This window comes from Podarcis liolepis (assembly GCF_965112155.1).
Source record: "Podarcis liolepis genome assembly, chromosome: 17".
Lineage (NCBI taxonomy): Eukaryota > Metazoa > Chordata > Lepidosauria > Squamata > Lacertidae > Podarcis > Podarcis liolepis.
The window spans coordinates 40,358,003-40,373,391 of record NC_139571.1 but is presented as its reverse complement, the minus strand read 5'-3'; the positions used below and the strand labels follow the sequence as shown (position 1 = coordinate 40,373,391).

The 15,389-nt window shown below is 48.8% G+C and overlaps 1 protein-coding gene across 6 annotated transcripts in view; it reads left to right on the top strand.

Moving 5' to 3' along the window:
* ZNF384 (zinc finger protein 384) overlaps nt 1-14,680 on the top strand; it is a 28,047-nt gene extending 13,367 nt beyond the window's left edge. For 4 of the 6 annotated variants that reach the window (XM_083481777.1, XM_083481778.1, XM_083481781.1 and 1 more), the window contains 5 exons: nt 5,396-5,620; nt 6,197-6,379; nt 7,224-7,302; nt 10,359-10,517; nt 10,702-14,680. In XM_083481777.1, the coding sequence (XP_083337903.1) occupies nt 5,396-5,620; nt 6,197-6,379; nt 7,224-7,302; nt 10,359-10,517; nt 10,702-11,082 (1,027 nt within the window). In that variant the 3' untranslated portion in view covers nt 11,083-14,680. The remainder of the gene's footprint in view (nt 1-5,395; nt 5,621-6,196; nt 6,380-7,223; nt 7,303-10,358; nt 10,518-10,701) is intronic. The other 2 variants (XM_083481779.1, XM_083481782.1) reach the window with 1 other exon arrangement.
* The last annotated feature ends 709 nt before the right edge of the window (nt 14,681-15,389 follow it).

Below are 15,389 nucleotides of genomic sequence, written 5' to 3'. Positions count from 1 at the left end.
CAATCCCCGCGGCGGGGTGCGCTCCCGTCGTTAGGTCCCAGCGCCTGCCAACCTAGCAGTTCGAAAGCACCCCCGGGTGCAAGTAGATAAATAGGGACCGCTTACTAGTGGGAAGGTAAACGGCATTCCGTGTGCTGCGCTGGCTCGCCAGATGCAGCTTGTCACGCTGGCCACGTGACCCGGAAGTGTCTGCGGACAGCGCTGGCTCCCGGCCTATAGAGTGAGATGAGCGCACAACCCTAGAGTCTGTCGACTGGCCCGTACGGCCGGGGGTACCTTTACCTTTCCTATCAGCCACTTGCGACCAAGTGAGGATGCCTGGGTGCCAGGAGGGCGCCTGATATCTCCACCATCTGGAGGTGCATTCCTGGAGATCCTTCGATCTTGCCTGTTTTCGCACAGTGGCAACACATCCTTTGGGATTCTATTAGCGGTATTTTATCTGCACAGTCGGAACAAATTTCAGGAACCAAAGCATATTGAAAAATGTGACCTTTGCCGTCTGGCCCCCAAATGGCAACTAGGCATTCCGTTTTGGCGACTGTAACCCTGGTTTAAGGAGCCATTGGGCGCTGAGTTTCTAATACTGGTGCCTGGATATTTGACACCACTGGTTTGAAGGTGGTACTGCCAGACAACCAAATGGTTTTAGCTTTGTTTGCCAGGTCAGCTTGTTTAGGCATGCATGTGAATGAGAGAATATATTCAGAGTACAACCCCCAGCTTCTGCATCTACAGGGGGGAAACAAACAAGAAACCCGCAGCACTTGGGAATTGATGGTGTGGTGTAATGTTTGATTTTGGCAACTATTTGCATTCTGTGGTTGGCTTAGAAAGATGGATTCAGTCAAGAGCAAAGAAGAGCTCAGTGATTAAAACGAGTTGCCGATTCCCAAGTATGCGCTGAGCGTTGAGTTTGATGTAGGGCTGGTTTGGCACAAGTTTTGAGTCAGTAAATCCCCAGGTCGGATTTCAGTAAGCTCAATTTTCTAGCCTCTTCTCTGAAATGCAGAGGACATGGAACCATTGTAAGGATGATCTATGCGGCTGCTTTGAGCATTAGATTTTGAAAAGGATGCCACCTTTTCACAGTGCAGCACTAATGTTCCTTCTCCGGCTTGTATGGGTTAATAACTACTATGACAGCTGTGGGCGTATATGCTTCCTCTCAGTCCCAGCATAGAGATCCATAAATCCTGAAACTGGTCCTAGCTGAGTACTGCTTATTCTGGCATTGACTCGCCGAGGTCTCAAGCTGTGTTCCTCCTCAGCCTTGCTGCGGGTTGAACCATATGCATGTAAGGCATGTATTCCCTCACTGAGCTAGGGAGGGACTCTCCCAGAAGGAGGTGTTCCTGTGAGCTTTTCAGCCCAAGTGAAGTACCGTATTTTTCGCCCTATAGGACGCACCAGCCCATAGGATGCACCTAGGGTTTTTTGGGGGGGGGAATAAAGGGGGGGGAAATTTCCCCCGCACGCGCGCTCTGGGTAGCAGACTGCTATCCGCAGTCTAGGGAGCCCTGCGGAAACTCCCTAGGCTGTGGATATCTGCCCAAAGCGTGGGGCGCTCTGCTTCAGTGCGCCCCGTGCTCGGGGTAGCAGGCTGCTATCCACAGCCTAGGGAGCCCTGCGGGAACTCCCACAGGCTCCCCAGGCTTACTGATAGCTTCCTGAAGCCTGGAGAGCGAGAGGGGTCGGTGCGCACGGACCCCTCTTGCTCTCCAAGCTTCAGCGAAAGCCTGCATTCGCCCCATAGGACGCACCTAGATTTCCCCTTCATTTTTGGAGGGGAAAAAGTGCGTCCTATAGGGCGAAAAATACGGTATATCCAGGCTTACATTTTTTGATATTGTTCATATGCTTCTAGAGGGGAGAACCAGTTAAGTGTAGGTACGTTTTTCTGAATGTCAGAGAGCTGGAGAACCGTCTCCGTGGTCCCTGGGTGAGCTGCAAAGGAGTGTGTGTTGGTTTTGACTTCATGCTCATGGCTTGCCTTACTCCTTACTCTCAAAAGCGCTTCCCTGTGGCTGCCCCAAGTCATTCCTGCATGTTGAATTGTTTGCAGGCGGCTTTGCAGAAGATTTGGGTGAGTTTGCAAGCAGAGGTCCCTGCGCTGAGAAATAGGGAAGCACAACATGTAGAAATATCTACGTTGGGGTCATTGTTCCCTGTTTAAGATCTGAAGTGCCCCACTTTGTTCTTAAAAACAAAATGTGTACGTGTAATAGCGCATTCTTTTTCATCTGCGGGATTAGAAATGTCCTGCTTTCCTCTGGTGATTTTCTATCACCGTTTTATAAGTGGAAAACTTTGCCATGATATTCCCTCTACTGATCTTCATTCTTCTAGCAGTGTGTGGTTGGGATCTCGCACAGCGATCCTGCCTGCTTTAAGAGGCCGAGATGGCTATGGCAGCCTTTTAGAAAGCTGTTTTGATAACCTCACAGAGCTTTCTGAATACCGAGGAAGGAAAATTGGGGAGCTTTTAAGACCAGCTTTTTATGTAATGGCTAACAAAAATTGGGAAGGAAAGTTGAGACTGAAAACCCTCTTCTTTCTCTCAAAGCAGCTACTTCTGTCCTTCCCTTCTTCTCCTCAGAGGAATGCTTGTGCAAACTTTCCTAGAGGCCAGCTCCATTTCAGCTGGGTTGCTGAAGACTGTTAATGCTGGGGAAAATGAGTTAACAGCTTAGCTATGACAAGAATTTTCTATCTATAGGAAATCCAGTTGTGAGATCTTGACACTCAAACCTGCAGAGAGTGGCATTTCATGTGAGGCTCCCATTTTTAAAAGGTTTTGCATAATCAAAACCATCTGTTGAATTTTACTAGACACCAGACATTTTTGTTTGGTTTTTTTAAAAAAAGAAGTTAATCCTAGAAATTCAAACCAAAGCCTTGTGTCCGGGCGGCTATTTTGGGAGGGGGTGTTGGAGCCCTAGCCAGTCTGGGAAAGCCCTGCTATAATTGCATGGAAAAGGGAGCGTGCCAGTTCATACATGAACTATTTAAAAATCTATCCGAAAAGGCAAGCAATAGATACTGTTGGCAGAGCGAAATACAGAAAGCGTTGCTTCATTAATGCCATGTGCTCATGGCCATGCAGTACCATTCTGCTTTCACAAACGGTCTGAAAAAGTTCTCTATTATTGTCATCTATTATTGTCATTTATTATTATTTATTAAATTTGTATATCGACCTATACCCACAGGTCTCAGGACAGTTCACAGGATAAAACCACAATATAAAATCGCAAAATACATAATAAAAACAAAAGCAACCCTATCCCCCCAACATATTTTAAAAGGGCATTGGATGGTAATCAGCCCAAGGCCTGGTTAAAAAGGAACGTTTTTGCCTGGTGCCTAAAGGGTTAGGGCCAGCGAACTTCCCTGGGGAGAGCATTTCGCAAACAGGGAGCCACTGCAGAGAAGGCCCTGTTCTCCTGTTGCCACCCTCTGGACCTCTTGTGGAGGAGGCATGCATAGAAGGGCCTGAGAAGATGACCTCAGGGTCCAGCAGGTTCATATGGAAACCTGTATATGAACTCTGAATTCTGTGTTGTTATAAAATTGTCTTTGCCATATGAGAAAACAGTTAGGGATTTAAAATGGGAGTTGTTTTGGTTTCTTACTGTGTCCTTTTATCATGTATTTCATAAAATAAACAAATTTTTAATACATAAAAACATATTTTAATATATTTATTGAAATAAAATGTTTAATTAAATAAATAAAACGTAGAATGAGACAATGAAAGGGCGGCCTGTATATCATGATGCAGCAGTTCCCTTCCCACCAGTCAAAGCAGAATGAGAAGGAACGTCTGAGTTATGGTCACATGACTTTCCTGAACATGTGATCTTCCTTGTGAATAATGTGCTCCTACCTATAAAGCATATCTGAGCCCTTGCATGGTGAAGGTGGGGCTATGAATCAGGAAATCCTTAGCTTGAATCTTGTCTCTGCCTTCCCTCAACTCATTAGGTAGCCGTAGTCCAGGCATAGGCAAACTTCGGCCCTCCAGATGTTTTGGCCCAGAACTTCCATGATCCCTAGCTAACAGGACCAGTGGTCAGAGATGATGGGAATTGTAGTCCAAAACATCTTGAGGGCCGAAGTCTGCCTATGTCTGCCATAGTCACTCCCATTGGCAATATGGGGCTGATACTGACCAACTTTACCCTGTCGTATCTTACAAAAAACCTGCAATGTGTGAAGTTCTTTTAGAATATGTGCATTATCTAAACGTTAGGTTGTTATTGATGATGATGGCATTTAAAAAAAGATATGTTCTGTTAATGAAATGTAAGTAAGCAACATTTACCATCCAGTAGTAGGGGATATCCCAGGTACTAAGACGATTTGCAGAGGTTTCCCAATCAATCAGCTGTAGAAAAGGAGCAATTTGTGTGCCATCCTTTTCATAAGTGAACTGCAGCCCCTCTAGTCCTGGGATTGTGGCTATTTCCTCCTGAAAAGAGGGGGTGTCTTATAATTTTTAATGCTTACCTAGGCTTGGGAATAGGTTAGAGATTAGCTCTTTGGTTTGGGAAAGGCAAGTGACTGTTCTAACACTATTATGTCGTGGATTCAGATTGAGTTGTTGATTAAAATCAGCACTCAGTTCTACAGAGCAGAAAGCAATTGCTTGTATCATGGCATCTCAGTTTGCATCCATTGTGGGTATCTGTGTCGTGGTTTCTTTAGCTCCACATCCTAGGGCACTGGGGAGGGGAGGGGGGAGCCGTGAGCCCAAGGCCAAATGCAGCCTTCGTGTCCTCTGTCCACCGCTTGGACCTCTGCCCAGGCCATGCCCAGTCTTCTGACACTTCTCAGTGACCTTGCTCTAAGCTAATGTCAAAGCATTTGACTTTTCTGAGTACTTTGCACAGAGTTTAATGTGCAGAGTTGATTACCCGAGGTAGATTCACCCCAGTCGTTGCATGTGCGAAACGAGGTCCACTCATGCAATAGGACTTCCTGCCTCCCTTCCCCGTGTGCCCCCTAAATCTACTCTGAAAGGCTGGGGGTGGGGGCTCCCAGAACAAGTTTGGGGGGCACACTTGGGGAGGAGAGAGTGGAAAAGTCTCGTTGTGTGAGCGGACCTTTCTCATGTAGTGCTATGTTGAATTCCACCCATTGGATGCTCCCTTAGTTTTGCCTGGGGGCCCCAACCAGAACGTCCCCCATGATGGAATATTCCCACCCCTGCCCTAGTTGAAGTGTAGCTTATTGTAGATCCGCTTCACCAAAACTGAATTAGGGAAAAACAGAATTTGGGGGTGGAGGAGGTAGCCCTTGGGGGTAGCAGCAGCCTTCTAGCGAGCAGAGGATAGGTATCCTCGGTCCCGGGTGTGTGACCCTGTCTCTTTCGCCCTCGTCCTGGTCTCAGGTGCCGGATGTGTTCCCTGACCTTCTACTCCAAGTCGGAGATGCAGATCCACTCCAAAACCCACACCGAGGCAAAGCCCCACAAGTGCCCTCACTGCTCCAAGAGCTTCGCCAACAGCTCCTACCTGGCCCAGCACATACGCATCCACTCGGGCGCCAAGCCCTACACCTGCAGCTACTGCCAGAAGGCCTTCCGCCAGCTCTCCCACCTACAGCAGCACACACGGTAAGGGCCGCGAGGGCGGGGGAGCCTTCCGCGCTGCATGTGCTGCCGGCATCTTCGCATGAGGCAGGTGCCCGTTTGGGGGAGACTGCGCAGGGCAGCGCTGACATTGACTGCCAGTGGTTCCCCCGTTAGTGCACTGAGCGAAAGGTACTCCTCCGTGTGTGCTCTCTAGCCCTCTTCTAAAGAGCCGCCTGGGGCGAGTGGAGGGGGGCTGTATAGCCGCCCAAGACAGGCATTCCTCTGTGATCCGTGGGAGACTGAAAGCTGTAGGTCAGGACTGGCAGCCTCCCCAAACGGCACTTCCTGAGCAGCCGCCCCTACCCCCCAAGCCCACCCCAGCCCTGGGGCTCCCCAAGCGCCCACATCTGCCAGCCCGGTTCTCCTCTCTCTGACCTCCTGGTGCAGCTAGCGCTCTCGGCCTTTCGTTCTTTCTTTGCTGGGGGCAAGAGCGCTCCTTGGTTTCCCCTCCCCTGTCGCCAGGCAGCATGGCGCCGTCCCTCATGTTGTCCTTGCTAGCCAGCTGGCGGTCATATCCCAACTGCTGCCCCTGCTCCTCCTCCTCCTCCTCTTCGGCAGGATCCACTCCAAGCTCCACACGGCGATTGTCAAGCCGCACAAGTGCCCTCACTGCTCCAAGAGCTTCGCCAACACCTCCTACCTGGCCCAGCACCTCCGCATCCATTCGGGGGTCAAACCCTACACGTGCCGTTACTGCCAGAAGGCGTTCCGCCAGCTCTCCCACCTACAGCAGCACACACGGTAAGGGCCAAGGAGGCTGGGGGCCCAGCCTGGCCCCCCGTGCCGTCAGCATGCACCTTTTTGGAGCACGCACGCCAAGCATGCAGAGTGGGGGGACGCGGGGGGCGGGGGAGGCGGACCAGCCCATCAATTGCAAGGGAGCGGCCCACCAGAGAGGATGGAGTGAGGGCTGCAGAAAAGGCAACTGACCATGCCAGGGCAGGGGCGGGCAGGGGCCTGCCCTGGGGAAGTCTCCCTTGCCCCCCACACTTTCCCCCCAGGGGGTCACAGAGAGAGAGAGAGCGGGAGGCAGACACGGGTCATTAGGGGCCCCGACCTATGGGAAGGGGGAGGGAGGACAGGAATGGGAGCAAGGGTGTGAGGAAGCTTCCATTGGATAAGAAAGGGGAGCCACTTCCTTTAGCCATTTTGGCCTGGCATTGGGGGTGGTTCTTTCGGAAGGCCGATGAATGGATCTGTGGGCCTGTCCTTGGGCGCTGTGGAGGGCAGAAGGAGATTGCCCACAGGCCTCTCTGCCTGAGCAGAGACCTTGCTCTCCAGTCCCTTGCCTTGGCACGGCCGCGGGTGACTGTGATACCGGTGAGCTTGCCTTTTGCCCAGGAGCTGCTTGTCCCTCTTCTTTTGTTCTTGCACGATCTTGCATGCTTCCCCCGCCCTTAGCTAGCTCAAGTCGAAGGAGGAAGGGTTTGCAACACGGGGTTCACACAAGAGAAGTGAACGGATAAGCCTGGTGGAGGGGAGTTCACCTCTTGCTTAGCTCATCTGTAGGGCTTGCTGGGAGCAGGGTTCTGTTTCAGTGTTTCTCCTGCTCATCTTCCCTTTGCGCTTTTCCTTTCTGCGGCAGGATTCATACTGGAGACCGGCCCTACAAATGTGCTCACCCTGGGTGCGAAAAGGCTTTCACGCAGCTCTCCAACCTGCAGGTAAGGTGGTGAAATTGCTTCATATTCCCTTTTGAAGTATGGCACTATATGGTCCTTCATCTCTCCAAACCAGAGCAGAAAGGAGTTGTGACTGGAGAGTGTTAGAAAAGAAGGCATCTCTATATCTGTTCATTCCTCGAGTGCAGGATCCGTCGGTGTGACCAGGGTTGTTGAGAGCCTAGAATGAGCAGGAAGTTGTTAACTGTAAGGGGGTGGGGTGGGCATTCATCAGAATTTAAAAGAACTGTGAAAATATTGAAATCCCTGGAGTTATTTTTGGAGGGTGGGCTGGGGATAAGACAGCTCCCATTGATCTCAGCGGGTCCTAAGTTCAATCAGTTTAGTCTGCTTTTATGGATAGCTCCGTTGCTTAGAGTGTGGTGCTGATAATGGCAAGGTTGCTGGTTCAGTCCCCATATGGGATAGATGCCCTGCAGGGGATTGGACTAGAGGATCCTTGAGGTCCTTTCCTACTCTACAATTCTATGATTCTCTGATCCCAATATTAGTAGTTTTAGTACCGATATTGCATAAAATTAATGAAGTGTTCACTAGACATTGTGCAATAAATGGAACAGACCAGTTTTATCCTACTGCAGGCTTGCAATTCTGAATCAAAATAAGCAGCCTGAAGAAGTGTGTGTGTGTGTGTGTGTGTGTGTGTGTGTGTGAGAGAGAGAGAGAGAGAGAGAGAGAGAGAGAGAGAGAGAGAGAGATGGAAGTCTAAATATCTGTTAAAGGACAAGGCAAGGATGTTCATATGTGGCTTTTTTCAATTACTGTGGTGCAGTCTGATTTGGTTGCTTAAGTAATCGTGGGAAAATCAGTGGTTGTTGCCTGCCAGAGTAGGTAGATAGCTACATCTATAAAAATTAAGATGTTCCTATCAGTATGAATAGTGACAAATCTGAATGCTGAATTCAGAACAGCTGCCATTGCTTCCTGTGAACCGTGTGTGTGTGTGTGTGTGTGTGTGTGTGTGTGTGTGGAATATGCTTGTTAACCTGACTACATATGAATTTTAATGGCTTGGGGGGACGGGGGAAGCATGCATTGCAGAATACAAATTCTAAAAATTAAAGGCTTTGCTTGAGGATTTTGGAAAGGCTAGCTTAGGGTGTGCTTGCGTCCTTTTTATGCTGAACAAACCTGAAATGTGGTATGAGTTTGGAGCAGAGAAACAAAGAAGGATGGGATAAGGGAGAAGGAACATTGGGAGGGATGGGGAAAGAGATGGGTAGATGGAGAACCTCGTGGAGTGCCCAGGTTTGAACTCTGGACACAGCAATTTAAGCAAGGTTTAATTAACCTGTCTTCATAGGGGAAGGGCCTGGAGCCCAGGAAACAAAACTGGATGCTAAATCCCAACACACTGGCCGCTTTCTTGGTTACTGCATATTTAACCTGATAAGTTAAATATTTCTCAAAGTCGTTTTCAGAATATTTTAAACGAGGGCTGGTGGTTCAGTTAGCAGCCTCTTAATGAAATACCCTATATAACTAATCCCAACTTTGCCAATGCGAGCGTCAAGAAGAAAAGGAGGCGGCTCTCCTCTCTTTGCCGTCTGGTGTATTTAAGTCCACTTTACCCCCTTGCAATGCCCCACACCTTTTGTGGAACAGATTCTACACCGCTTGCCCATGATGGCAGCAGGGAGAAGAGGAGGAAGCACAAGTCAACTCGCACAACTTTAAATATTGCTCAAAGTCTGCTAAGCGACAGCTGACCTCTCCTAAGTGGAAGTGTGGGGCAAAGTAAGGAGATGAGGATCAGCAAGACTCTGAAGCCACTATTACTTACCTTGACCTCTGAGAAATGGAATAGAGACGGTAGGGAAAGGGCGAATGGGTCTTTTAACATGGCACCACAATAAGAAGCTAGGTTTTATCAATACAGCTTCTGCCGTGTGTGCATATGTGGATAGAGAGAGCCAGTGTGGCGTAGTGGTTAGAGTTGCAGACTAGGACCATGAAGACCTGGGTTCAAGTCCCTGCTCAGCCTGCCAAAGAGATCACTTATGATCTTTGTCCAGCCACTTATTCTCACTTCTTCTGTCTCACAGCCCTGAGCTTCAAGGGCTTGATAAATGAAAGTAATGGTGGGTGGGTTGGGGGTACCATGTTTTAGCCTTGACCTCGGAGGAGGGTGGAATATAAATGAAGCAAATAGCATGCTTATGTCTTAAGTATAAATGAAATCTGCATTGGTTTCATATCACTTTGGGTTCCTTAAGTGCAAAGGCAATTAACCGAGAGGCCAGTTCGCATATGTATGGCTGTCCAAAGCAAGCATAAATCTCTGGCTGTCGAGTATGTTGCAGGTTCAGTATGTCAGGTCAAGAGCAAGCTTGAAGTCTCAGATGCATAGAGATTTGAAGGACCTCTATGGAATCAAGACTTGGAGCACTTGTTCTTGAGCTTGGAATTCTGGGGTGACTACCAGCTAACTTGGCCTTTCTCAACCTTGGGCCCTCAGATGTTGTTGGACTACAATACCCATCATTCCTGGCTGCTAGGACCAGGGGTTAGGGATGATGGGAGTTGTAGTCCTACATCCTATATGAAGAATCATGTTCCTCCCTACAGAGAATGAACTTAGCACGGTAAGCACCAACGTTTGCATCTGGGGACATGGGCGTAGCCGAGGGGGGAGCAGAGGGGCAGTCAAGTGACAACACTTAGCTAACTGACCAGTCATGTTGGTTCTGCCCCCCCCCAAGTCCTCCCCCCCCAAAGAAATCTTGGCTACGCTGATGTCTGGGGACCCTTAAATAATCCAATAGCAGAATGGGCAGGGGGTCCATGTTCTGCAATTACCCCTGCGGCATCATCTCTGAACCTGCTCAAGAAGATTCCCCCGACCCTCCAGACCAGATTTTGGGGTTGCACAGGGAGAGAGGGGGTGATCAAAAATGGCCTCCTCTTCTTGTTCCACTTACAGATTCCTTCCAGACTGTTATTATTGGGCTCCACCCTCGTTTCTGACTCCTCATCAGTAGTGGGGCTGAAGTCTAACTTTAATCCACTCCCCTTCTCTCTCCTCTCACGCTCTGCAGTCCCACAGACGGCAGCACAACAAAGACAAACCATTCAAGTGCCACAACTGCCACCGTGCGTACACGGACGGCACCTCTCTCGAGGTCCACCTGGCCACCCACACGGTCAAGCATGCCAAGATCTACAACTGCTCCATGTGCAATCGGGCTTACACCTCAGTAAGTACCATCCTGTGTTGGCTGGGGGTGTGGAAACCAGGTGGCAACTGATAGGTCTTGGCAGTTCTTTGAAAAGAGATTCCCCATGGCTTCTCTGTTAGTATGAAGGAGATAATTGTCCTGCCTGTCTTCTGTCTGTCTCTCTGTGTCTGGTTTTTAATTTTCCATCTCTCTTCTATTACAGGAGACATACCTGATGAAGCATATGCGGAAACACAATATCCCTGATGCCCAGCAACAGGTGGCTGTGGTCCAAGCCCAGGTGCAGGCCCAGGTCCAAGCCCAGGTCCAAGCCCAAGTTCAAGCCCAGGTGCAGGCCCAAGTTCAAGCCCAAGCTCAGGCTCAAGCTCAAGCTCAGGCTCAGGCATCGCAACAGCAGCAGCAGCAGCACTTCCAGTCACAAGGTGGCGGGGCAGCCGGGGGCCCGCCTGGAGACAACCCTCCCAACCCGCCGCCCCAGTGTTCCTTTGACCTTTCCCCTTACAAGACTTCGGAACATCACAAAGACATCTGTCTCACGGTTAGCACCAGCGCCATCCAGGTGGAACATCTTTCCAGCTCCTAGAGACCTTGCTCGAGGGGAACGGGGGAAAAACTCCTTGCTCGTAATCTGTGCCTGAGGGCATTTCTGGTGTGGCGGCCTCCCCTCGTGCAGCAGCCTCTGGCCTCCTCTTCTTCTACAGCTTCCCTTTGGGTGGGCGGGGGGAACGGGGGCTGTGTCCCCGTAGCGGCTGCCCCTTGGCTCCACCATTCGTGCTTTGAGGCGCAACCACGGCACGTCCTAGACGGGAGGGGAAAGAGCCCGCTACCCGTGAGAGGGGGTCCTCGGCTTCAGGAAGCATCTTTGGCTTGTCCAGGGAAAGCCCCTGTTTCTGTCACTTTACGAAACGAAAGGAGAACGCCCTTTGGTTGCCTAAGTGAGGTGAAGCTGTTTGAAGGAAGGGGCTGCAGCAGCGGTTGGCCGATGGCGGATGAACGAGGGCAAGGGAGCCTCTGGAAGCTTTCCCTTGGGTGGGGAGCGGAGAGCGCTTGCTCTTTTCGTCTCCCCTCCTTACAAAGGGGAGGAAGAATGGCTGCTCCAGTTCTAGGTACCAAATGTGCCCACCTTGCAGGCGTGTAGGCAAAAAGGGGGTGTTGCAGAGGGTTTGACCTCTACCGGCCGAATCACACGCCGTAGGTGGCTGGCGTTGAAGTTGCAAGCCTTGCTTTCCAACCAGATGCAGAAGTAATGGGGGGGGGTCTCAGCCCCCATTGCAACAATAAGCCTGCTGCAGATAATAAGATGAAAGTCTGAACCAAAACAAAACAAACAGCTGGTGGTGACAGTGCCAAAATGAAGCCCGGTCCCTTCCCTCCGAGAGGAGGGGAGGTTGGGGGCTGGGGAGGCCATCCTTCTTGACTTCTTCCCCCCCTGGATCACGGGCCGCACCCCCAAAAGGGAGACCTTTCTGAGGGGCCAAGGGGGAAAGGAACTGCTGAGCTGCTCCTTGCTGCAACATCATCCAAATGCTTCCTTTGCTCTCTCGATCGCCAAGAAAAAACCAGAAGGAGGTGGCTGCGGTGGCAGCAGCACACAGACAGCAAAGCAGCGACTGAATCTTGCAGAGGGTGGACAGTGGAGAAGAGGGGAGACGATGGAAACAGCCGCTCACACAGAGAGAGAGACCAATGAAAAAAGGGGGGAACCCCAAGCATAGACTCAAACTCCCATTGAATTTAAATATATCTATATATATATAAATATATATATACAGATAGATAGATATATCTATTCACACCCCAGCCCCATTTGGCCTGCTCTGTCCTTGCTGTAACTGTTTCTATCTGTGTTTATAAAACGCATTATCCTTGCGCACTTTTATTTTTCAATCCTTGATTTATGCCCTTTCTTGCTCTCACCATCTTCCAAGTTACTTCCCCCATTTTCTCTTCTTCTTTCGCCATCTTCCAAGTTATTTCCCCCATTTCCTCTTCTTCTGCCCCCGCCCCCATCTCTCTCTCTCTCTCTAATCTTGTGGTTTCCTATGCCATCATTTCAATTTTCCTAGTTATCACTTGAATCACAGAAGAAGGGAAGGAAGTGGGGGGGGGAGCTGATTGGAATTTGAGCAACAACAAGGAAAAGATCCCTTATGGGCATGTGAATACCGCAAGGGGAGATTGGGGAGGGGGGGTTGTAAGGACTGTGCTTTTTTTATATAAAAAAATAATACTGGTGCATAAAATAGAAATTGGTTCAGATGCTTTTCTATGTGAATGAAGAGGTACTGGGAATCATTGGCAGTAGCTGCATGCCCAAGGCCAAGAGTGTGGGGATTGCATGTTCTCCTCTCATCCATGAGAGATCCGACCAAGCAGGAACATGGCAAGCCACCTTCTATGCAAACTGCTCTTGCTTCCCTGAGTGCAGAAAGCAGCTTCTGCTGGAACACAAATCCATAAGTGACCTGATGATTCTTGGGATGGACTGGGACTGAAAAATAACCTTCCCCTCCCCACCCACCTCCAATGGGCCCCACGAAGCCCCACTGAGACTAAAAGGTGCATTGACAAAACTGAGGTTGGGCTCCAGGGACTGTGATGAATTTGAAAGTGTGTGTGTGTGTTGTCTCTGTTGTCAGACGTGGTTGCGAATATCCTAACAAAAGTGTCATGCGCGTACGCTCTGTGTGTGTGTGTGTGTGTGTGTGTGTACACGAACATGCACATGTCTGGCTGAATCCTACACTTCCTTCTCCTTGGAGTGTGAATTACCTGGGCCTGATAATATATGTCTTGGTTGATCATGGTTGCTAACATTGTTGGAGTTGCAGGAATGGTGTGCCCTCTTTTATTTCCATGTACCAACTTCCACATGCCAGCCATACCCTTGAGTTAGTAACTAAAGTTGTTGTATGTGAATACCCATGCAGTGTTTCAGCATAAGAGTAATTCCAATTCCTCCCAGAAAGATTGGGGCAGGTCAACACTTTTGTGAGCCACAAACGAGGCGGTGTTGCCATTTCCCTAACACAGCAGAGTCTAAGGCTGTGTACAGACCATAACTGAAGCATATGAGAACACTGTCCGAGCCGGTGGCACCTATATTCATGTCTCCCCGCTCCCCAATTGTGCTCAAAAGGTTTGTAATTGGCAAAACTTGTTTGACCACAGAGGGGCAGCGTATGAATGTGTGTACCATGGGCAAGAGTGGAACACTCTTGTATGCTGATTTCAGGTCTTTGAGAAAAATATCTGTGCACTGCTTTCAGCACTCAAGGAGTCAGATAATGTGCCTTGAAGATTGACACGAATTCATCTTGTACATGAGAACGCAAACTCTTTCATGCTCCGACTTCCGGGGCTTGTTTAAACTGACCTTTCGACTCACTCACCAGGTTGAAGCAGCTATCTCAAGTCTCCTCACTCCTTCGTGAGGAAGTGACTATGGGGTGTACGTTGAGAATCCTGTTTTCCAAGCGTAGAAACAGCCAGTGTCCTTAATCTGATGTGGGCCATTGAGATAAAGAATTAGACAGGGCTGAGAGTTGCTCATGGTTCCAGATATTGAAGCCTTTGGAGGGGGGGAGTTGCAAGAATTGAACCTACCTGTTGGTCCTGGAAATTTAACAGGATGTGAGTTGGGGTAAGAGCACCACAGTCCATTTGGCAATCATAAAGCACCTTGCGTATGTGGGCAATGTTTCGGTCAGCATTCCCACCTCCTGAGCTGCACCAGAGAGGGGAGAGATCTGGGGGGAATGGGTAGGGGGAGCCGAGAACACAGCGTTGCTTATGGTGAATAGAAGAGCGCTTCTCCGCAGACACAGTGTCAAAAGTAGCCAATGAAAACACATCAAGTCAAGAAATGCCAAATGTTCCCAATGTTGGGCAGTGTTCATGCTTTTTCCGTCTTCGGTAAAGAAAGAGTACCAGTGGAATTCAGGTCACTGAATATTAAGGCAACCATTTCCTGTTTTTGCTCGTACCTCGTTAAATCTCAGCATCAGTTCAGTGTAATTTTCACGTCTCTCAAAAGACCTTTCGAGTTGCATTTCCCAGAGGGAGAGGGGTATTTTAAATTTCAAACTTTTAATATTGCATTAGATCTTTTTGTATTTAATTTCATTACTTTTTTTTAAAGAATAAACTCCGAAAGCCCTCTTAACCTTCATGAGACCAAATTTGTGTGTGGCTGAATTTTTAGCAATTGAAATGGCTGGAAGGGGTGCTGTAATCAAACCATCCTCTAAACTGAACAGTTTTATATATAAAAAAAAAGCTTCAGAAATTGTGTAGTTTGTGCCCCTCTTTGTTCCTAAACATTAGAATGTTCACACATATTCCCAAACATTTTGTTTGTCTTCATACTGCTTTCATCATTATTTTTCATACTGCTTTTAAGTGCCCATAAATGCCGAAGAAGGTAGCTGAGATGGCTGTATCATTTGTTGTTACTGTCAGCATGTGTATGTATGTATTTATTTGCGTCCCACTCATTTTCAACATAAATTTATGTTCCCCTGGGAGCTTTAAACAAAAGGCAGGAAGGAAACCGGTAAGTACAATAAAACTAGCATACTGTTAAAATAATCCAGCCAAATGGACAGTGAAATCAAAACTGCCTAAATTAAAAATGGTAGCATTAGAAGTTGTCAAAAGTCTGCGAAAATAGAAATGTGCTTGCTTGTGCCTAAATCAGGATTTGCCAGCCTAGCTCCCATGAAGGCTTCCAGCAGTGCCCCAGACTCTGATCTTTCTTTTAAGTAAGTAATTCTCTTGCCCTCCTAGCAAGAAAATTGTGGGGCAAAATGTGCAGGTATCTTCTAAGCCAGGGTTTCCCAGACTTGAGTGTCCAGCTGTTTTTTTAGACTACAGCTCCCATCATCCCTA